This window comes from Aquarana catesbeiana, linkage group LG06, assembly GCF_042186555.1.
Source record: "Aquarana catesbeiana isolate 2022-GZ linkage group LG06, ASM4218655v1, whole genome shotgun sequence".
Taxonomy (NCBI): Eukaryota; Metazoa; Chordata; class Amphibia; order Anura; family Ranidae; genus Aquarana; species Aquarana catesbeiana.
This window is the reverse complement of record NC_133329.1, coordinates 13224614-13248621: the sequence shown is the minus strand read 5'-3', so window position 1 is coordinate 13248621 and position 24008 is coordinate 13224614. Positions and strand designations below refer to the sequence as shown.

At 44.4% G+C, this 24008-nt stretch overlaps 1 protein-coding gene across 2 annotated transcripts in view; it reads left to right on the top strand.

Moving 5' to 3' along the window:
• LOC141148159 (caspase-7-like) overlaps positions 1 to 15008 on the top strand; it is a 109501-nt gene extending 94493 nt beyond the window's left edge. Inside the window, exons 8-9 of one of the 2 annotated variants that reach the window (XM_073635341.1) lie at positions 4842 to 4980; positions 14363 to 15008. In XM_073635341.1, coding sequence (XP_073491442.1) covers positions 4842 to 4980; positions 14363 to 14610 — 387 coding nt within the window. In that variant the 3' untranslated portion in view covers positions 14611 to 15008. The remainder of the gene's footprint in view (positions 1 to 4841; positions 4981 to 14362) is intronic. The other variant, XM_073635340.1, reaches the window with a different exon arrangement.
• The last annotated feature ends 9000 nt before the right edge of the window (positions 15009 to 24008 follow it).

Genomic DNA, 24008 nt, shown 5'->3' with positions numbered 1-24008 from the left:
GAGGCATGGTGAGTATTTTGCAGCTCTCATTTGTTTTTGAAAATGAAGAAAGACAAGAAAAAACATTTTTTTTTTTCTTTTTTCAATTTTCAAAACTTTGTGACAAAAAGTGAGGTCTGCAAAATACTCACTATACCTCTCAGCAAATAGCTTGGGGTGTCTACTTTCCAAAATGGGGTCATTTGGGGGGGTTTGTGCCACCTGGGCATTCCATGGCCTCCGAAACTGTGATAGGCAGTGAAGAGTGAAATCAAAAATTTACGCCCTTAGAAAGCCTGAAGGCGGTGCTTGGTCTTCGGGGTCCCGTACGCGGCTAGGCTCCCAAAAAGTCTCACACATGTGGTATCCCTGTACTCAGGAGAAGCAGCAGAATGTATTTTGGGGTGTAATTTCACATATTCCCATGGCATGTTTGAGCAATATATCATTTAGTGACAACTTTGTGCAAAAAAAAAAAAAAAAATTTGTCTCTTTCCCGCAACTTGTGCAACAATATAAAATATTCCATGGACTCGACATGCCTCTCAGCAAATAGCTTGGGGTGTCTACTTTCCAAAATGGGGTCATTTGGGGGGGTTTTGAACTGTCCTGGCATTTTATGCACAACATTTAGAAGCTTATGTCACACATCACCCACTCTTCTAACCACTTGAAGACAAAGCCCTTTCTGACACTTATTGTTTACATGAAAAAGTTATTTTTTTTTGCAAAAAAATTACTTTGAACCCCCAAACATTATATATTTTTTTAAAGCAAATGCCCTACAGATTAAAATGGTGGGTGTTTCATTTTTTTTTTTCACACAGTAATTGCGCAGCGATTTTTCAAACGCATTTTTTGGGGAAAAAACACACTTTTTTAAATTTTAATGCACTAAAACACACTATATTGCCCAAATGTTTGATGAAATAAAAAAGATGATCTTAGGCCGAGTACATGGATACCAAACATGACATGCTTTAAAATTGCGTACAAACGTGCAGTGGCAACAAAATAAATACATGTTTAAAAGCCTTTAAAAGCCTTTACAGGTTACCACTTTAGATTTACAGAGGAGGTCTACTGGAAAAATTACTGCACTCGATCTGGCCTTCGCGGTGATACCTCACATGCATGGTGCAATTGCTGTTTACGTTTGACGACAGACCGCCGCTTGCGTTCGCCTTAGCGCGAGAGCAGGGGGCGACAGGGGTGCTTTTTTTTTTTTTTTTTTTTTTTTTTTTTTTATTATTTTTTTGCTTTTTTAATCTTACTTTTAAACTGTTCCTTTCATATTTTTTTTTTTAATCATTTTTATTGTTATCTCGGGGAATGTAAATATCCCCTATGATAGCAATAGGTAGTGACAGGTACTCTTTTTTGAAAAAATTGGGGTCTATTAGACCCTAGATCTCTCCTCTGCCCTCAAAGCATCTGACCACACCAAGATCGGTGTGATAAAATGCTTCCCCAATTTCCCAATGGCGCTATTTACATCCGGCGAAATCTAAGTCATGAAATGCTCGTAGCTTCCGGTTTCTTAGGCCATAGAGATGTTTGGAGCCACTCTGGTCTCTGATCAGCTCTATGGTCAGCTGGCTGAATCACCGGCTGCATTCTCAGGTTCCCTGTTGAGACAGGAGAGCCAGAGAAAAACACGAAAGACGGTGGGGGGGGGGGGGCATTCCCTCCCACGGCTTGTAAAAGCAGTCTAGAGGCTAATTAGCCGCTAGGATTGCTTTTACATGAAAGCCGACCGCTGGCTGAAAAGAATGATACCACGATGCAGGCATCATTCTGGTATAACCACTCAAAGTCGTGAATGGCGTACCTGAAGACAAAAAAATGGTTAACAATGGTTAACAATAAAGCACAGTAAACAGTAAAGTATAAATAATTACATACCTGAAAAACAAACATGATAAAACATAATAACAATAACAATAACAATAAAACATTGCAGAATAGAATACAGTAAAAAAGAGCAGAACAATAGAGAGAGAGAATAGAGAGAGAGAGAACAATAAAACGACAACTATTTTTTTTTATTTTATATATTTTTTTTTTTTTTACACTTTTTTTGTAACTAACTTTTATAACTGTAACCAGTTCCAGGTTCGGGTCTCTCAAAATGCGATGGCATCTTGGGAGACCCTGTGAAAGTGTGCCTAGTATGTGCAATGCTGTACCCTATGCTAATACTCAACTAGTGAATGGTAGCGTTCAAAACATTCACCAATGCAAAGACCAGGATTGTCAGGACAGGAGGGACAATAATAGCGGGTGTCACGCCTATATCCGCGCTTGCTGCAGACACGACCTCTTTTTTGGGGGGTTCGCTGGGTAGGGGTACTCGGGAGGACATAAAGAAAATGCCTCTCATGCAGCCGACTGCATTTGGTTGGGGATGTGAATGGGGGAAGTACGGGCGCTGCAGAAGCGGTGGGTTCCCAATTAGGATTGGTGAATGCAGCAGGAAGGGCATTATGGGCACGACGGGCCTGTTTGTCTTCTTCTTGGTGGCAGTGGGACACTACTTGAGCTTGCCACCTCACCAGCTTGAACTGCACTTATGGGACTCGCCACGTCACCAAGTGTTACTGCAGTGCTGGTTTGACTACGACCGGGGTGTACTACGCCGCTGGTGCTTGCCAGTTCCCCAAAACGCTACCAAAAAAACTGTTAGCAATCGCAGGGATCAGGCCTGACTCTGCGAACGCTGCAGTTATGCGTTTAGAGTTTTGTAAGTGACAGTGATCGATCGATACTGCACTTGGGTGGGCTGGGCTGGGCCGGGCGGAGGGGCAAAACGCAGGTGCTAGCAGGTATCTGGGCTGATCCCGCTAACACTGCGTTTGTGGGAACCCTAAACTGCTGGGGACGCTAGTATAGATCTGATCGGATCAGATATTGATCCGTTCAGATACTATACCACTAAGGGAGGTGTACGGTGCGTGCGTGGGTGTTAGCGGTACTAGCGCTAACCTGACACTGCCTGGGGCTGGTGCTTGCCAGTTCACCAAAATGCTACCAAAAAAACTGTTAGCGATCGCAGGGATCAGGCCTGACTCTGTGAACGCTGCAGTTATGCTTTTAGTGTTCTGTAAGTGTCAGTGATCGATCGATACTGCACTTGGGTGGGCTGGGCTGGGCCGGGCGGAGGGGCAAAACGCAGGTGCTAGCAGGTATCTGGGCTGATCCCGCTAACACTGCGTTTTTGGGAACCCTAAACTGCTGGTGACGCTAGTATAGATCTGATCGGATCAGATATTGATCCGATCAGATACTATACCACTAAGGGAGGTGTACGGTGCGTGCGTGGGTGTTAGCGGTACTAGCGCTAACCTGACACTGCCTGGGGCTGGTGCTTGCCAGTTCACCAAAATGCTACCAAAAAAACTGTTAGCAATCGCAGGGATCAGGCCTTTATTCGGTAATAAACGGCGAGTGCCCTGACACTATAAAAAATAAACAAACTAACCAGCGTCAACCGTAACGGTTATACGGTGATCAGTGGTGAAAGGGTTAACTAGGGGGCAATCAAGGGGTTAAAACATTTATTAGATAGTATATGGGGGTCCCTGACGCTATAAAACGCTGACGGCGAACCTAAATATTTACCTCACTAACTAGCTTCACCAGCGACACTAATACAGCGATCAGAAAAATGATCGCTTAGCGACACTGGTGACGGTGGGTGATCAAGGGGTTCAAACTTTATTAGGGGGTGTTAGGGGGGTACCCTAGACCTACAGGGGGATAACAGTAACTGTGCTAACACAGTAACTGTCACAAACTGACACCTAGCAGTAATCAGAAAAAAAAAAAAAAAAACTGCTGGTGTCAGTTTGTGACAGGGGGGAGGATCGGGGGGGGATCGGGGGGCGATCGGGGGGGGGGGATTGGGGTGTAATGTGTGCCTGGCATGTTCTACTGTGTGTGTGTGTGTTGGGGCACTCACATACCTGTCTTCTCTCCTCGGGCCGGAACGGAAACTACCGACCCGAGGGGAGATGACATCACTTCCTTTGCTGCTGTTTAGCATACAGCAGCAAAGGAGTGTTCCCATTGGCCGGCGGCGATCGCGAGGGGGGGGCCACGAACGGATGGCCTCCCCCTCATCTCCGATCGCCGGGGAACAAAACGGGACCGCCTCGGGCGGCGGGGGGGGGTCCGATCGGACCCCCCACCCGCGGGAGGCAAATCACGTACATGTACGTGATTTTGCCTGCCCGTGCCGCCTTGCCGACGTACATCGGCGTGAGGCGGTCCTTAAGTGGTTAAAATCACTACTTTTTTTTGCATTGATACATGTCCCCTGAGGCAGGACCCGGGTCCCCATACACTTTTTATGGCAATAACTTGCATACAAGCTTTTAAAATTGGCACTTTTGGTTTTTCATGTTTGTGTCCCATAGACTTTAATGGTGTTCGTACAAATGTTTTGCCTGTTCGCATATTCTGCTGCAAACCGAACCGGGGGATGTTCGGCTCATCCCTACTAGAAACCCAACAAGAAGTGAGAGAAATTCTTTTTAAAGTGGAGGGGACAGTTGGTACCAAAACAGTTGTCCTCCTAGAGGGATTTCCCGTTTTATTCCCCACCAATCCATATACAATTTGGGCTTTAGATATATGTAATTTCTCTATAATGAGCTTTTACTTTTGATTAAACTTTCCCTGAGACATTGGATGCTGTGCCAGTGTAGAAGAAATCTGGCAAAAGGAAGTATTTTTGGACATGCTGTTGCTTTTATTTGCATTACCAGCTTGGAAATTCCCAATCTCCTGCCATAATTCCTTGCCTCCCACATTGTATTCCAGGAAAATAAAATGTCATTAATTGAATGCCAATATTTCAGGCTTGTCGGGGTTTAAAGAAAGATGAGGGGGTTCAGGCAGATTCCGAAGCAGCTAACAGCCCCTTGGAGGCGGACACCGATCTCGGAAACAGGATCCCAGTGGAGGCGAACTTCCTTTTTTTCTACGCCACTGCACCAGGTAGACTCATCTAATGTGGCAAAAGTACCTAAAGTAGAATTCCAGGTTTACTTGGACTGTAAATGGTTTGTTTGGACAAATCTGGCCCACTATTTCCATTACAGAACGATGTGGCCATTGTGTGCTATACTATGGTCAAGTACCTGGTTGAGACCGAGTTGGCGAGAGGGCTTCCCTTAAACCACTTGTCCCGATTCCCCTGGGGATGATGACAAGGTATAACAGGGCACAGAGTGGCACAGGTGCCTGTAGAAGATCCAGGCCAGAAGGTCTGATAGCAGAGGTAAAGCTGAAGATAGTGCAGAAGGCAAGCTGGTGGCTGGCAGACGCAGGATCTCGGATGCATGGTCAAACAGGCAGGGGTTGGCAACAATCGGGCGTCAGGAGTATAGATTCAGGAACCAGGAGCAGAGTCAAGCCAAGGTCAGTATCAAACAGGGGGAGAAGGTACCGGAACAGTGGGCAGAAGACAAGGTCGGGGTCACAAGTCAGAGTCATTAACAGGGGTTCAGGAGCAAGCAGAATCAACAAGCCAGTTTAAAAGCCAGTTTAAAGCCAGTGTATGCATTCCTTTGAGCACGAGCTTGAGCACGAGTTTGAGCATGGTTTTCCTGACAACTATAAGAGTATTAGGATCAGCTTCATACAGTAAGCAGCTCTATGTTTCAGTTGGCATCCCGGGCAACTTCACCTCTGCTGCTGAAACCAAACTGGGTGGGCCTGAGTGTTTCTCCACCATTCAGGGGAAGCTGACTATTTGTATGAATCAATGCAATAGGCCGAGGTTTATAATGTGGCACTATCCACCTGCCTTTCCACCTTTGCCAATCAGAGTGCGATATTGATGAAAATACAAGTCTTCTTTTGAATGGCAGAGAAAGCTTCAGAGAAGCCACCCATATTGCTATTGGAGCAAAAGTGCCCCTCACTGTATGTAGTTGATGCTACAACAGTATAGTACAGCGCACACAGCGGCTGTGTCAGTTAGTAATGGAAATAGTTTAGGCCAGCTTGACCCAAATGAACTATTTAAAGTCAAAGTAAACCTGGAATTTTACTTTAAAGTTGGTCTTTCATAGGTCTTTGTAAAAAGTGGGGGATTACATAACCCATTCACTGCTGAAGACAATATTTTTTTTTTTCATTTTGCGCACACATACTAAAATGCTCACTTTGTACATGGAAACAAAATTTAAACCCCAAAATATTCAATATTTTCCTAAAAGTATGTAGAATAAATGGTGGTTGTGGCAATTTTATGTTACCTTTATTTGCTCTACTGTTAATGAAATCCTATATTTTCATTAAAAGCACACTCAAATTCATTTTACACAGGTAAAAGATACCACATATGTCAAGACTCAAAATTGCTTACACTTACTAAATTTCTAAAAACTTTTTTTTTACCCAGAATTGTCGATAGACCATGTTTTAAAGTGGGGGTTGGCAACCAGTTGATCAGAATCCACCCATTGATCGTGGGCATGTTATAGGTAGATCGGGTCCCTTCCTTGAGGGTTGTGTCCTCAATAACTTTCTCTGTGTCAAAAGTAAGACATCAAGGGTCTGTTTAGACCCCTAATATTTTGCCTAAGCCCTCCAACAGGGCTGCTAAAAATAATTGTAAAAAATTGTAAAAAATAATAGAAATAAAATACTAATGACACAAATGGCTGCTCTACTGACAACAATATCTGCCCTATTAAAATTTCCACTGCTCTACTGACACCGTCCTCTGCCCTACTGACTGACACTGTCCACTTTTAAGGTGGACTAAGTCTACATTTTTTTCCCATAATAATTTTTATTAACAAATGCGTATAAAGAAGCAACATTTACAATAACAAGGGTATTATATAATACTTTTTCTCACAATGTTCTGGGTTACAGATATATAACATAAACATGCAAATGTCAAATTGAGATTTCAATTATATTTTGACAAGTTTGTGTGATTCTTTACGTAACCCTTTTAAAAGTGCTCAGAGGGGCTAAGGTAGACAGAGAAAAGAAGAAGGAAGAAGAGACAGCAACAAGGAATGGGGCAGAATATAGGAAATAGGGGGAGGAAAGGAGAGGGGGGAGAGGGGGAGAGGGGGAGAGGGAGAAAAGAGTAGCAGAGAAAGTAGGCGTTAAGATCGTGGAGGGGGGGTAGTGACGAGGAGTAAAATCTACCCATTCCGCTCCTGCCCCGGCGTGTCGTACTCTGCATTTGACCCCTTGAGGGGATAATTGTGATTGTTCAAGAGCTATATGTACTATAGCGTTGAGAAAATTTGAAGTGTGTCCAACAAGCCCATGTGGTTGTAAAATTTTGTATCCGTTCTTGGGAGATATGAACCAGCTCCTCCATCTCCTCTATCTTGGAGATCCTCCAAAACCATTCCCCAATCGTAGGAGCGGAGGTGGATCTCCAATGTGTCGGGATGCATAATCTAGCCGCGTTCACCAAGTGCATGGCCAATGATTTATAGTACTCATTTTTAGTAAGGTGGGTGTGGTGTAGGAGGTATTGGGCAGGAGAGTAGGCTAGGGAGTATTTTGTAATATGTGTGATGAGATCATGAACCTCCTTCCAGAATGGTTGTATGGAATCACAGTCCCACCATATGTGTAGCATGGTGCCTTTCACTTTCCCGCATCTCCAGCATGTGTCTGGGATAGTTGGGGAGAGTTTATGTAAAAGTGACGGGGTCCTGTACCAGCATGTTTGGATTTTATATCCATTCTCCTGAATGGCTACATTAGGGGAGCCCTTATGTATGTATTCGTTGATACGAGTCCAGTCCTCCTCCATGAAGGTCATCTGAAGGTCCGCTTCCCATGTTGTGTGTGCTGAGTCTGGGGTGCAAGTGGTATCGTCTATGAGCGCATTGTACATATACAAGATTAGATGTCTCTGCGGGGAGGCTCGAGTGCATAGTTCCTCAAAAGGAGTTAATTGTCTAGTCCAAGTCATTGTCGTGGCCTGAGTTGAAAGGAAGTTTCGGATCTGTCGATACGTCCAAAAGGGGAATGAGTTGAGAGGGGATGAGTCTACTAGGTTCTCATATGATCTAGGGGTTTTGCCGGCATAGAACTGATACGCTAATATTTTGTCGTGTGGCCATGTTTGGTTGAGAAAGGATGGTGAGATCCCTGGTATAAATCCAGGGTTCCCCCTCAAAGGGGTTAATGGGCCTGGGATGGAGGAGATTGACGAGGTTTTAATTGCTCATTCTAAAGGCACCCAGCGAAGCTGAGACAAAAGGATGCGCTAATGTCACCTGTGGCAATTGTCTTGGAAGGATCCAGGGGAGAGACTCGAGTGGGAGTTGAGAGAATGATTTCTCTAAGGTGACCCAAATCTTCCCCGACTCATGGATATTCCAGTCCACGAGCCGGACAAGGTGACTCGCTAGGAAATTTTTGTGGAGGTCTGGAAGCCCGATGCCTCCTTTAAGCTTTGGACGCGTAAGCCGGGTGAATTTAATGCGCGGAGGGGTGCCCTTCCACAGAAACAGTGTGCACATCTTCCTGTACGCAACGAAGTAAGAGGCCGGAAGGTTGATAGGGAGGCATTGGATAATGTATAGAAATCGTGGCAGGGTTACCATTTTTAGGAGGGCGTTGCGGCCAAACCAAGAGACATTAAGATTCCCCCATTCTTTTAAATCGAGTTGTGCTTTCTTTAGAACCTTACAGAAATTAACACTGTATAGGTCTTCTAATTTAGTAGTGATTTGGATACCTAAGTAGGTTATTGGCCGTTGGTTCCACTGTAAAGGGAAGGAAGATTGGCAGCGTTCAATCTCCTGTGTTGTAAGGGTGACGTTTAGAGCTTGGGATTTCGCGTTGTTGATCTTTAGATGTGACAAAGTCCCAAAGTGTTCGATATCTTTGAGCAGATTAGGTATATAGGTGGTTGGGGAGGTCAAGGAGAGCAAAATGTCGTCCGCAAAAGCAGAAACCTTGTACTCCTTACCTTGTATTTTGAGGCCTGTAATGTCGGAATTGTCCCTTAGTTTGTTAAGGAGGGGTTCTAAGGAGAGTACAAATATTAAAGGTGATAGGGGGCAACCCTGACGAGTACCGTTACTTATAGGGAAGGCGTTCGACAGGTGGCCATTTACTCTTACAGCTGCACTCGGGTTAGAGTACAGCACCGAGATGTGGGACAACATACGCGAGTGGAGGCCAATCTTCTTCAGGACCTCACCCATGTAGTCCCAAGCCACTCTGTCGAACGCCTTCTCAGCGTCCAATGACAGAAAAAAACCTTGTGTTTTTGTGGTCGTGAGCCAACGATGGAGATTTAATGCCCTGATGGTATTGTCCCTAGCCTCATGTCCAGGGACAAAACCAACCTGATCTAAAGAGATAAGGCTTTGCAGAAGTAGGGACATTCTGTTGGCTAAAATTTTAGCGTAGATGTCAGGGTACTCACCAGGGCCGAGATGCTGAGAGCGGCTCCCCTTGCAGCTGAGTGTGCTATACCCCTGGAGGTGGCACAGGGGGTATCGGGCACAGAGAGGCACGGGTCGCCAGGCACTAATAGGGGCTTGGGTGATGAACTTCCGTCTGGTAGTAAGTCTGTGCAGGGTACACCCGGACGGTGATCGGCAGAGGAAGCAGACTGGGGCTCCAACACCTTGGTCCTGAAGTAGACAACTGGAACAAAGTATGTAGAGAAGCCAGGGGGTCAAACACAGCAAGCCGGTAGGAAGGAAGTCTGTTTAAACAAGCCAAGGTCATACACAGGAATCAATCAAATGGGAGAGTCCAAGACAGGCCGTGGTCAAACACTGGAGCAGGCAGTAGCAAAGTCTTTAAAGAGAAGCCGGGGGTCAAACACTGGAGCAGACTGAAGAGGAATCCGTTAAGCAAGCCGAGGTCAAGGTGCAGGAGAAGTTCAAGGGTGGTCAAGGCAATCCGGGTCACAATAGCAGAACAAAGGCACAGGAACACAGGAGCTGAAATGACAAACCAGCATTAAGCCAGAGAGCTGGGCTGCCTTTTATAGGGCCAATGGGGGAACCCACGTGTGCGGCTAAGATGCGTACGCCGTTTTGCCGTGTCACGGCCCGCTGACTCGCACGTCTATGTGTGCCATTGCGCCGTGACGCAGTCCGCTGAATCGCGTACCCGCATGCGCCGATTCGCCATTCTGCCACGCAGACGTACAGGGAAATATCGGTATTGGATAACAAAGTTTCTGTTATTTCTCTGACAGTAGATCTTGATGTCCACATTAAGGAGTGAAATAGGTCTGTAAATTTGTACTTGTGTGGTGTCTTTGCCCTCTTTAGTGATAACTGTGACGTGTGCCTCTAACATACGGCCCATGGACATCGCAGGGTTGGCCAAAGAGTTGAAGGTAGTTAACATCTTTGGAGCTAAAGTCTGGGAGAAACATTTGTAATATTGCAGTGTGAACCCGTCCAGGCCTGGGCTTTTACCTGTTTTCATCTGTCGCATGGCAGCTTGCAATTCTTCTGTTGAAAGGGGCTGTTCTAGTTCCTCAGCCTGTGCCTGTGAGAGTGGCTGTGGGCCATGTTGGGTCAAGAAGTTTTTTATAGCTTCTGATCTGCGTAACGCTTGGTCTGGGTTCTGATTGGGAGATTTTAGGTTATATAGGTTTTTATAGTATTGTTCAAAAGCGTGGGCTATGTCTTCGTTTCTAGATAATAATGTGCCCTGTTGGGTCCGTATATGGTGGATTGTGTTAGATGGTCTAGAGGCACGTACTGCTCTGGCCAGTAATTTACCGCACTTGTTGCCTTGTTCATAAAAGACTCGCTGCGTCCAGGTGTGTGGTGAACTCCGCGTCTTTTAACAGGGAGGAGTTAAGTCGCCAAGTTTTTGTTTTTGGGGTCGAATCCGGAAAAGTCAGGGAAACCGAGATTGGGTGGTGGTCAGATAGGTACATGGGGTCAATCGTGGCATGCGTAAGGGAGGTTAAGTCAGGCTGGGAGAGAAAAAATAGTCCAGTCCTGAGGTCTGGGTTAAGGGGTACATTGAAATCACCTCTCAAAAGTACCACGCCCTCCTTAAAGGAGAGCAGAAGGTCACTCACTTTCCTGAAAAAAAAATGATACCTGGTGTTCGTTTGGGGCATATATGTTTGCCAGCGTGATTGGCCTAGAAGCATAAGAACCTTTAATGAACACAAATCTCCCCTCAGGGTCCGACAGGGAGTCTGAAAATTTAAAAGGGACATGTTTAGAAACGAGTATGGGGGGGAGCAGTGAGGTAGAGCGTGTGAGGTATCTAGGAAGAGAGGGGGAGAATCCTGCAGAGGGTAAGAGAGGTTAGAAGAAGAGGGGATCAGTGGGGGGGTATAGGGCGGGAAAAAGTACCAGAGGTGGAAGTGGAGATGCCAGTCCACCTATGAGAGAGGAAGCTGGTTGGTCAGCAGACTAGATCCTAGTACTGCTGCAGGGGGTTGGTGAGAGTGTCTGGAATCCTACTCCGTGGCCACGGGGAGGATTGAGAGAGGATAGTAGTGTAAGGGGGAGTAATGCAAGAATGAAAACGGGAAAATTGATTCATGTCAACATCAAACTCAAAACAAACATCCTGAGTACCCGCCTAGGAAAATCAAGTATAAGATCTAATGTCTAGAAACAAAGGGAAAAAACAAAGGCAAAAATACCAAACTAACATGTGTAGTAGTCATCGTGACCCATAGCCTTATGTACATGTCTCCCCACCTTAATAGTATGGGGGCATCACATCAGTAGGTATGCAAGTGCTAAGTCTTCTGCCCGTAAGTATATAGGGGCATAGAGCCATAACTCCTCTTCATAGAGCTAGGTAATGAGAATCCTCCCTCCCCCTAAACTTCATGAGAGTTACCCTCTAATTGATCTTGAACGAGCACCTATGTTGGAGAATCGTATAAAACATTATAGTCCTATGAGCCCTCGAGGCATGCTTTTCGGTATCCCATATATGATTAGGAGGGGAATAGATTGTGTCATAGGGTAGTGTTCCCTACATGTGTCAAAATGTCGATGTTGCTTACAGTGCATTACACATAGAGGACATTCGCAGTTGTGGAGAAGTAGGGATCCACGTATGTCTGCCTCGGTGACTCCTAGGTATCACAAGTATGCACATGCTGTAAATATAATTAGACAGTTAATGCATATAACCATAGGAAGGGAGAGGAGTAGTGGGGAATGGGGAAGGGGAGGAGGAAGGAGAGGGAGAGGAGGCTGGGGGGAGAGATTTGGGGGGGAGGGAGGAGGAGAGACAGGGGGGGAGGGAGAAAGAGGAAAAGGGGTATGAGGGGGGACAAAAGGGTAAGAGGAGAAAGGGGAGAGGAAGGGGGAGGTGGGGGTGGGGATGAGGGGGAGGCTGAAGGATATCCTGGAAGTGAAAGAAGTAAACCAGTTACTTTGGTAGTATAGATATGTCGTCTTCCAAAGATCTGAGAAGGGTGTATGTGTTCATCTTATGGGGGAGCGTCGCCTAAGGCGTTGATGGAGATGCAGATTCTCAAGTTCCCAATGCATGGTCAGCGCTAAAGGTATGAAAGCACAAGTTCTGTGACGCGCTGGGAAGCTCCTGCGGTCCTGAGAAGTCAGGTGAAAGCACCAGCATTGCTCGCGTTATCTTCAGGTGTTCCACTAGAGTGGGTCTCGTAGGTAGGGTAGTTAGAATCATGTTGTTCATGGAGATGAGTCACGAAGGCCGGAACCGAAAAACTGGGTACGGTAACAGGAACATGAATTCCCTGGGTAAACAGTCCTACGCAGGTAGTGTCAGGATGTCAAAAGATGTGTTTTTCAGGCCTCCTGGTGGTTCCTGCGGGGGGGTTGCAGGTTGTCCCAGGGCATGATGATCCAGGTCACGACGGGAGGAATGAGCTCCAGGAGAAGGGGGGCCTGATCTCCTGCATCTAGAGGGGTGCCTCTGCGCTTTGTTCACTACACAACATATAACATCCCCCGGGGGTTCATTATCTTGGGGGGACGGCCTGAAGGCACGATGTAGCCTCTCATCTCGATGGGGGAGTCTGGTGGCCAGTCTAGGAGGTCATTAAAGATGGCACATATAACTTGGGGCAGGGAGCCTGCCTCTAAGCTCTCAGGTACCCCCCTGACTCAAATATTAGGCCTCCGACCTCGGTTATCGAGGTCTTCGACCTGGCGGTGTAGATCATATAAATATGAAAGTTGGGCATCATAGGTGTGCTGCACTTGCCTGATAGCAGCTGTATGAAGCTGCGTAGTTTGCTCCACGTCTGTTATGCGGGCCGCCACTGCCTGGATATCCATCTTGAGGTCTAAGATTGCCACTTTCAGGGTGCCCGTGATGTTGTTGGTAATGTCGGATGCGACATGCTGTAGGTCCGATAGATTCACCGCTGGACTGAAGCGGTGGGCCCGGGTGTCCCCTTCCTCTAGCTGAGAGTCGTGACTAGGGGAAATAAGGCCTGAGGCCTGTGGTGTATGCGAGGCCTCGTGGTCGCCAGAGCGGAGTGTGCGGAATATCTCTGGGATGTTGTGACTGAGCTGTGAGGTCGGCTCTTTCGGTATCCGGGAGGCAGATACAATCCTATTTGATTTCCCCATCATGGATAAAAGCGGTAATTCCCCGTAGTAAGCTGATTTTAATCCTAGGTTGGCTGGAGCTCTGTGTTCAAGCGGCCATTCCGGACTCCAGCCAAGCCACGCCCCCCTAAGTCTACATTTTTATAGTGACATTTGTTTTGTTATATTTTTATAAGTTTCCCATACTATTTAGTTAGGCCTTGCTAGTTAATTTATTAAAGAAAAAAAAAGGCACCAATAGATCTCCACCTCTCAAAGGTTGCCTACCCCTGTTTTAAAGTCTTTGCAGCTGAATGATGGCCCTAGAATTATTGCTCTCACTTTGCGTGCGTGACAATACTGAATATGTGTGGTGCAGTTGTAGCTTTCATACATGTGTGTACCTGGCACATGCAATTGCATGTGCATGTACGCTGGTTGTTGGAGCCGGTTTTAGTAAGCTGTAATTTTTAGGATTAATATCATATTTTAGTGCTTTTATCCAAGTTTTTTTAGTATCATCACAAATAACTTGATATAACAGGTAATAACCGCTTAATGATTTACATCATAACACCAGTCTAGTAGCTTGTATCTAAATATTATAAGCCCGTTCACTAATTAAAGATAGGTATGGAACAGGTTTCTCCAAACGTTCTCAACAAAGGGCCAGTTTACTATCCTTCAGACCTTAAAAGGCCAGACTGTGGCCAGAGGGAAAGTAGAAAATGGATGATCTTTAGACAACTGAGGAATAGAAAGGTTCACTTAAAAGGCTTGTTCTACCCAAAACCAACATAATTGGGCCAGCTTATGTCTTGAAGTCACATTATATAATAAGCTCTTGTTGTCTTTCTGAACAGGCTATGTTTCCTGGAGGGATACAGAAAAGGGCACCTGGTTTGTACAAGCCCTCTGCAGAGTTCTTAACCAATACTGGAATCAGCTGAACATTCTGCAGATCCTGACTCGGGTCAACAACCAGGTGGCCACCAAACCCGGAGAGAAAAAGCAGATTCCCTCTGTGGAGTCCAGGCTAACCAAGGACTTGTATTTCAATACGTTTCACACAGTCAACCCTTCTCAGTCCAACATTATCAGGAAGCAATGAGGCAAGTTGATCTCTTTTTATTATTTATTTTTAGGGTTTATTAAACAAGGGAGTGCAAAAAGTATTGATGATGTGTAAAGTGCAGTCACCCCTACAAAGTGATAGTCACCCAAACAAAAATATAGAAGCCTATATGAAGGTGTAGTCACCCATTCAAATGTGTAGTCACCCTTACAGATGTTCAGAAGCCCATACAGGCTCAGTCATCCATACAGAAATGTAGTAGCCCATAAAGAGGACTAGTAGCTCATACAGAGATACAATAGTCCATACAGAGGTGTTGTTCCCCAAACAGATGCAGAGTAGCTCGTCTGTGGGTGTAGTCACGCTCACGACACCACCCGTATAACCACCCAGGGGACCCGTGTAATACTGCATAAACCCTATCTGAGTCCGCTGTTTTGTATTGAATGCTTTGACTGTACCATGCAGCCCTCAAGGTAGAATCTGAATCCACCACACTTTATCTAAAAGCTATGGTAGATGTGTGCTCATTCAAGTTTATCTTGGGGATGCTATCAAGTTAAAGCAGAACTTTACCATCTTCTGGGTAGGCATGACTACAGTCAGTGTACACAAAATAGAAAATCACAGGTAGCAATGGGAAATAGTTTTTGGCAGAAGAGACAAGCAATATCTTTTCTGCCAAAAAACGTTATCTCATCATTTGTGCAAACAGCAAAAATTACCTGTACTGTTTGTAATAATGTAATATCAGTTTCTATTTTGTGGATGAATGTAACATTTCCTCTAAATGTGTCATCTTCCTGCTCAATGCTTCTGGTTCTTAGGGAGCTGGCATCTGCCAGTGTCCTAGCAACCAGTGACTTATCCCTGCCAGGTACTTTCACCTGTTAGCCATGGATTCCCAACTGGCTGCTACATGTAAACAAAGGGATCATATAAAAAAATAGGATGGAGGTCCCCTCCAAAATTCAAACCAGACCCTCTAGTATGGATTCAAGGGGGAACCCCACCCAAAAAAAACAGGGAAAAAAGCATGTGATCCCTATCAAAATCCATACTAGACCCCTATCCAAGCATGCAACTTGGCTGACCTGGAAAGGAAAGGAGGAAGAGTGTGCCTTTTCTCTTCTGAACCATACCAGGCCACGTGCGTTCAATATGTAGGGGTGCCCGGCCAGGGGACACTTCCCCCTGGCAAAGCACATTGTCCTTATGTTGTGTCTGAGAGCAGCTGCACGCTGACTTCTAACAATGAGGAGCCCTGAGCTAAATGTTTGCCTAGCTGAACACCCATCGCACAGGAATCTCCATACACTGTGTACACAGCCCTGATATTACCTCCTCTGCTGGTCAAATGTACTTAGCCTACAGTATTAGATTATTTACCTTCTCCAAATGTTCTTATGGGTAGTTTTTTCTTATTTCGCTTACACACGGTCGGACTTTTCGGCTACAAAAGTCCGACAGCCCGTCCTACAGACTTTCAACAGACTTTTGGCGGACTTGCGGCGGACTTTCTAACGAATGGACTTGCCTACATACGATCACACAAAAGTTCAACAGCCTAGTACGCGGTGACGTACACCAATTTCGATGAGACTATAAAACGGAAGTTCAATAGCCCGTACGACACCCTTTGGGCTCCTTCTGCTAATCTCGTGTTAGTAGAAGTTTGGTGAGAGACGATTTGCGCTTGTGAGACTCGTATTTATCAGTTTGTTTTAACTGTTGTTCAGTCTGTGCTTGTGAGGTTTGTATCTGCTTTTCAGTGCGTTTGGTCAGTTGGCATTGAGCAATCTTTGTTTTATTGTCCGCTCGTTGCTGATTTTCAGGTCGCTCTTCACAGGCCTTGCTGTTCTTCAGTGCGTTCTGTTAAGTGCGTTCTGACCAGCCGACCGTTTTGAAGCCATGTTACCTGTACGTACTCGTCGTAGAGCTCATGCATTGTATGTGCTTGGTGCTGTAGTTCATTCTTCAGCCCAAGACCAGTCCATGAACAGGGCGAGGAGGAGTTCATGGACCAAGAATTGGTTGCTTCAGCGTGACCAATTCTGTCACATGCCATTGCTCTGTGAGATCCGTGAGAATAATCCTGAGGATTTCAGGAACTTTCTCCAGATGATGGACCCCGTTTTTGACCGTTTGGTGGCTTTGCTCACCCCTTATATCAGCAGGCAGGATACCTGCATGAGGCAAGCCATCACTCCGGAGCAGAGGCTAGTCGCCACGTTGCGGTACTTGGTGACAGAGAGAAGCCTGCAGGACCTTAAGTTCTCGACAGGCATCTCCCCCAGGCTCTGGGGATCATATCCCAGAGACCTGTTCTGCCATCATTCAGGTCCTGCAGAAGGAGTATATTAACCACTTCCCGCCCGCCCTATGGTGGATTGACGTGAAGTGGTTCTGTTATCCTGACTGGGCGTCATATGAATTCCAGCAGGATAACATGCCACCGCGCGCCCACGGGGGCGTGCATCACGGTGATCGGTGGATCGGTGTGTCAGTCTGACACACCGCTACACCGATCCTGGTAAAGAGCCTCCGGCGGAGGCTCTTTACCACGTGATCAGCCATGTCCAATCACGGCTGATCACGCCGTCAATAGGAACAGCCGTTGATCGGCTCTTCCTCACTCGTGTCTGACAGACGCGAGTAGAGGAGAGCCGATCAGCGGCTCTCCTGGCAGGGGGGTCTGTGCTGATTGTTTATCAGCGCAGCCCCCCCTCAGATCACCACACTGGACCACCAGGGATCGCCACTAGGACCACCAGGGAAGGGGCAATATGTGGATGGCCAGATATGTACCCCATGGCCATCCACATGTGCCCAGTGTGCCAAATCTGTGCCAATCAGTGCCCACAAATGGACACTGATTGGCACCATTATGTTGCAGTGATGCCCAGCAATGCCACCCTTAGGGGCATCACTGCAAATAACCAGTGTCATCAGTGCCACCCATCAGTGTCCATCGGTGCCACCTGTCAGTGCCTATCCATGCCCATCAGTGCCCACCTATCAGTGCCCATCCATGCCCATCTGTGCCAACTATCATGCCACCCATAAGTAACCGTCAATGCCACCTACGAGTGCCCATCAATGCCACCTATGAGTGCCCATCAGTGCCGCCTATGAGTGCCCATCGGTGCCACCTATGAGTGCCCATCAGTGCCGCATACCAGTGCCACCTATCAGTGCCCATCAGTGCCACCTATCAGTGCCCATCAGTGCCGCCTATCAGTGCCCATCATCAGTGCCCGTCAGTGACACCTCATCAGTGCCACCTCATTGGTGCCACTTAATGGGTGCCCATCGGTGCTGCCGTATCAGTGCCCGTCAGTGCAGCCATATCAGTGCACGTCATTGAAGAAGAAAACATGCTTATTTACAAAAAGTTTTAACAGAAACAAAGAAAACTTGTTTTTTTTCAAAATTTTCGGTCTTTTTTTATTTGTTGCGCAAAAAATAAAAACCGCAGAGGTGATCAAATACCACCAAAAGAAAGCTCTATTTGTGGGAACAAAATGATAAAAAAATTGTTTGGGTACAGTGTAGCATGACCGCGCAATTGTCATTCAAATTGCGACAGCGCTGAAAGCTGAAAATTGGCCTGGGCGGGAAGGTGTGTAAGTGCCTGGTATTGAAGTGGTTAAGGTAAGCATTTTATCCTTTATTAGCATCACATGTTATTTTATTTAATGTTTGATAATGTAATGTATTTCTTAACTCAAACACTACTTACCGTAATTGCAATATAGTGTGAATGTCCCCTTTTTGTCCTCATGCATGCTGTAATTTTTTCATGTTCTTTTTTGTCCTGCATGTATATTTGCCTTTACAAACCTCCCCAGCATGCAATGCTGGGCACATATCCACCTAGTCTACTCACTTTGAATGTATTTTGTCAGCTGCATTGTAGTTTTTTTCCCCTAAACTCCATCCAAAAAGTGTGTGTGTCATTAACTCAATTTCCAATACCCTCCCCCCCAAACTCCATCCAAATAGTGTGTGTGTCATTAAACTCAATTTCCAATACCCTCCCCCCCAAACTCCATCCAAATAGTGTGTGTGTCATTAAACTCAATTTCCAATACCCTCCCCCCCAAACTCCATCCAAAAAGTGTGTGTGTCATTAACTCAATTTCCAATACCCTCCCCCCCAAACTCCATCCAAATAGTGTGTGTGTCATTAAACTCAATTTCCAATCCCCCCTCCCCCCTAAACTCCATCCAAATAGTGTGTGTGTCATTAACTCAATTTCCAATCCCCTCCCCCTCCTAAACTCCATCCAAATAGTGTGTGTGTCATTAACTCAATTTCCAATCCCCTCCCCCCCTAAACTCCATCCAAATAGTGTGTGTGTCATTAACTCGATTTCCAATCCCCTCCCCCCCTAAACTCCATCCAAATAGTGTGTGTGTCATTAAAGAGGGAGTCCACCTAAAAAAAAAATATTGAAAGCCAGCAGCTACAAATACTGCAGCTGCTGACTTTTAATAAATGGCCACTTACCTGTCCCAGGGTTCAGCAATGTCGGCAGCCGACGCCGATTGCTCGCTCGACTCTCGACAGCTGCCGCCGCCATCCTAAGTGAGGTAATCAGGAAGTGAAGCATTGCGGCTTCACTTTCCGGTTCGCTAATGCGCATGCGCGAGTCGCGCTGCACGTCGTAACTGGTCCCCGCTATCTCCTGGGAGCTGTGTGTTTCCCAGGAGACAGCGTGGAGGGACAGGAAGAGGCATAGACTCCCGCGGGAGTCTATGCTGGAAGTGGGTGCAAATACCTGTCTTAGACAGGTATCTGCACCCCCCTCCCCCCTGAAAGGTGCCAAATGTGACACTGGAGGGGGGGAGGGTTCCGAAAAGCGGAAGTTCCATTTTTGTGTGGAACTCCGCTTTAACTCGATTTCCAATCCCCCCCCCCTAAACTCCATCCAAATAGTGTGTATGTCATTAACTCAATTTCAAATCCCCCCCTCTAAACTCCATCCAAAAAGTGTGTGTGTCATTAAACTCAATTTTCAATCCCCTCCCCCTAATAATTTGCTATAATGATCTGAGGTGTTGATTTTAAAAAAAGCAAATACATGTTACACTTTGCAAAATGCATTTGCACTTTGCAAGTGCATTTGCTCCAGGGCTTTAGTAAATGAGCACAAGCTCTGCTGATTTCCATCATCCAATCATGTGCAAGCCACAAAGTGTTTGGATTAATTGCCCTTGCATGTGATTGGGTACTCCTTGCAACATGAAGCCTTTTTACCTTACCTCATTTACTAAGCTGTGGAGCAACTGCACTTGCAGAGTGCGACAACTGCACTTTTCAAACTGCACAGTCTTTGTAGCCTTTAGTCAATAAAACCCTGCATGTCCTTAAACTTAATTTCTAAATTCACCACCCCCTAAAATGTAACAATGTGCCATCAGAGCGGGTGAGCAATCTGATAAGTGTACCTTTCCATATTATTTATTAAAGAATATTTCAATTATTTAATGTTATACTGATGCTGGGCAATATTGTTTTAATAAGTGTAATGTTCTTGCAATGTTCTTTTCAAAATTACTGATTTTTGGTTTCTTCTTTGATTCCCCAGTTTCCTTCAACGCCACAGGAATGGCAGACTGTGGTATCCCATTTTGCCACCCGTTGGGACTTTCCCAACTGTGGAGGGGGTATAGATGGGAAACATGTCCACATCGTGCCACCACCCCATTCGGGGTCATACTACTTTAATTATAAGGGGTTCCACAGTATTGTCTTAATCTGCACAATATGAATTTCTCTATGTGGTCGTGGGGAAGAATGGCCGGAAGTTGGATGGAGGAGTATTTGCCCAGACTTCTACCAGCGTCTCCAGAGTGGTGCCCTGGGATTGCCACCTGATGCGGATAACGTCTTTGTCTTCATAGCAGATGAAGCCTTCGCTCTGAGAAAGCACCTCATGAGGCCATTCCCCCAAAGAACCCTCACCCCGGAGAGGAGGGTTTTTTATTTCCGGCTGGCCAGTGCGAGAAGAGTTGTTGAGAATGCTTTTGGGATTCTGGCCAGCCGGTTCCGCCTGTTTCAGACATCCATAATCCTTGCGGAATACAAACTTAATTACATCATTTTAGCGAGCTGCATCCTGCACAACTTTTTGAACAAACATTCCCCAAATTATATTTTGCCAGTTGGGCCTGAGGCCGGACTTATTATTAGTGACAATCTGATGGGCCTGGATACTGTCCATACTGGCTTGGCCCCCCAAAGTGCCCGTCAAGTTCGTGATCAATATGTAGATTATTTTATGGGTAGGGGGGCCATTGCAATGCCCCAGAATATTTAATTTGTTAAAATAAAAAATCTTGATCAAATCTTGAATTATATTTATTGCTTGCCTTTCTTTTTGGCTTTCTCCTAGGTTATCGTAGAGCACTTGTAGTGCCAAGTGTATTTTCCTTTAGTAAATAAGCACCATTGCCACTGTAACCAACTATTTTAACTTTAAACAAACTGATACTGAGCATTGAAAGAAGAAACCACACATTTTGTTAATTACTAAACAGATTTTTTTAATATTCGGTGTACATTCACTTATGTGTTTGTTAAAAATGTTGATAGTCAAAAATATATCTATATTTAGAAATTTTTAACAATATAATTAGTTCCTTTTTTTACAATATTTTTGTTTCTTTTTGTTTTAAAAAACAGGCCTCTTTTTGTTTTTTTTTTGTTTTGTTTTTTAAAACAGGCCTCTCTTTTTATTTGTTTTTTTATTTTATAAAAACGGGCCTCTTTTTTTATTTATTATTTTTTTAAAACAGGCCTCTATTTTTTTTTTGGTTTTTTATTTTATAAAAACAGGCCTCTATTTAGTTATTTTTTTTTTTAAACAGGCCTCTATTTTTTTTTTTTTTTTTTTTATAAAAACAGGCCTCTATTTTTTTTTTTTTTTTTTTTTTGGGAAAACAGGCATATAATTTTTACAAGAGAAAAGAGAAGGCCCAGAATGGGGTCAGCAAACAAGGAAATGAAGAACATGATCAATGTTTTTTTGGTTGAAAAAGGTCATTTAGATTCTCCCCAAAACATCGATCATGTTCTTCATTTCCTGCTGCATACGATCCAGCCGATTTCACATTAAATCAATCTCCCCATTAAAGGCCATTATCTGACCAATTAGTCGTTGGGCACTGTCTGTGCTAAAATGTTCACCCAGACCTAAAATTGAATGAAAAAAAGATGTGTTTAGAAATCTGCAGCCATACATAGATTACCTTACCATAAGCTGGTGTCTCAAACACTGGACCTGGTGGGGTGCCCATGTCGCATACTTCATCAACATCCTCGGGGGTGCCGCTATTGCTTGATTCAAGCACAACCAGATCACCTAAAATAGAGTTTAAAATGTTATTTTCAAAATATGCAGCCATACATAGATTACCGTAAGCTGGTGTGTCAGACACTCACCTGGTGGGGTGCCCATGTCGCCCACCTCTCCTTCCTCCACATCCTTTGTAGGGCTTGGGCTGATTTCCTAATTATGGTGTTGCGGTCTGGGGGGACTGGATTCATCTTGGCTAAGTCTTTTCTCTCCTATGTGAAAGTAAAAAAATATATACTTAGCACACAGATATTTTAGTACATAGTAATAGTAAAACATTGTAGTGAAGTGGTGTACAAATTGTCTGTTTTTGTGTAGAGTTCCTAGTTTAATACATTTTAAAATTTTCTAAAGACATATCTAGATAGATAGGTATATATATCTATATCTATATATCTATATATATATATCTATATATATATATATAGATATATAGATATATAGATATATAGATCTATATATATATAGATCTATATATCTATATAGATATATATATATATAGATATATATATCTATATAGATCTATATATAGATATATAGATCTATATATATATATATATATATATATATATATATATATCTAGATATAGATATATATCTAGATATATATATATATATATAGATAGATAGATAGATAGATAGATAGATAGATAGATAGATAGATAGATAGATAGATAGATAGATAGATAGATAGATAGATATATAGATATATATATATAGATAGATAGATATATAGATATATATATAGATAGATAGATAGATAGATAGATAGATAGATATATATCTGGATCTAGATCTATATCTAGATCTATATATATATATATATATATATAGCAATAACTCATGGTGGAGCTGCTGGTTTAAGCAGGCCTGTCCTCTTTGCTCTACACCCTTCTTAAATTGTTCACTCCCCTTGACACAACTGTAGTGCAGTGTTGAAATAATATGAGCATTAACTTTAACCCACAATATACACTTACAATTAGGATTACCTCTACCTGGGTACTGGTAGCTCCACCTGTAGGAGAAATGACAACACTGCACACAAACTCCAATAATGACCAAAAATAACTTATATTTATATAAAGAGTTATTTCAATAAATATACTATCACACCAACATAGTGTGATAGTATAAGAAATGATATGACAATCAATAACAATCACAGAAATATATATATATATTGGTATGAATCTATACCCGGGAGCTCCCCCTGCTCTAGACCTTAAAGTCACTAGACTAAAATGCAGGGCCCTGCAATGAAAGAGGTAGTCCAGATGTTTTCAGTCTTCGCTAGCTCTTATGATTGTAATCCGTATAGAGGGTTCCTCCTGTGTGTTGCGCAGTGTAGTATAACACACTAAAACAATTGTAATCCAAATGAGTGGCTAAGTGTCTTTATATGAAGAAACAAAACATCTAACATCTGCTCTTGAACGCTGAAGTCTATTTGGATGTAATACTCTCAGACTTAATTTGTTCCGTGGGACTATCAGTCCCAGCAACACTCTGCACAGTTCTAAAGATGTGTGTGTAATACTCAATTAAACTTCTGAGTATCAACCCTCTCACCACACAGGATCCAAGCAGGTGGATGTCTCCGGTTCAGCAGTTCTCAGTTCCGTATAGAGGCACCACCATGCCGTCATACTGTTCCGTTCACAAACGACCAGGAGTCCTCGGTTATCTCCCCACGGGTCCTCCGGAACAATCACGTCTCTTGTCCAGCTCACTGCAATGCGATGGCAGGATGCTGCAGCTGCTCCGCTCCTTCACAAGGTAGGCCGTAACCCTGTGGGACACACACACCCACAGAGTTCTGCTGGCAGGCCACGCGTCTCAGGAACAAGAGACTTAAAATGGCCGCTGCTTACCCTTTTATATCCTCCCACAATGCAGTTCAGTTCTGACTTTGTCCAGGAGCATTGTGGGTGGGTCAAAGCTACAGTTCCGAAGTAAACAGTGAATCACTTCCATGTCACTTAATCCTGAGACGTAAACTTATTGTGCTTTATCAATTGTCCACAAGATGGCACTAACACAACTATTGTACTGAATAATACACATAGA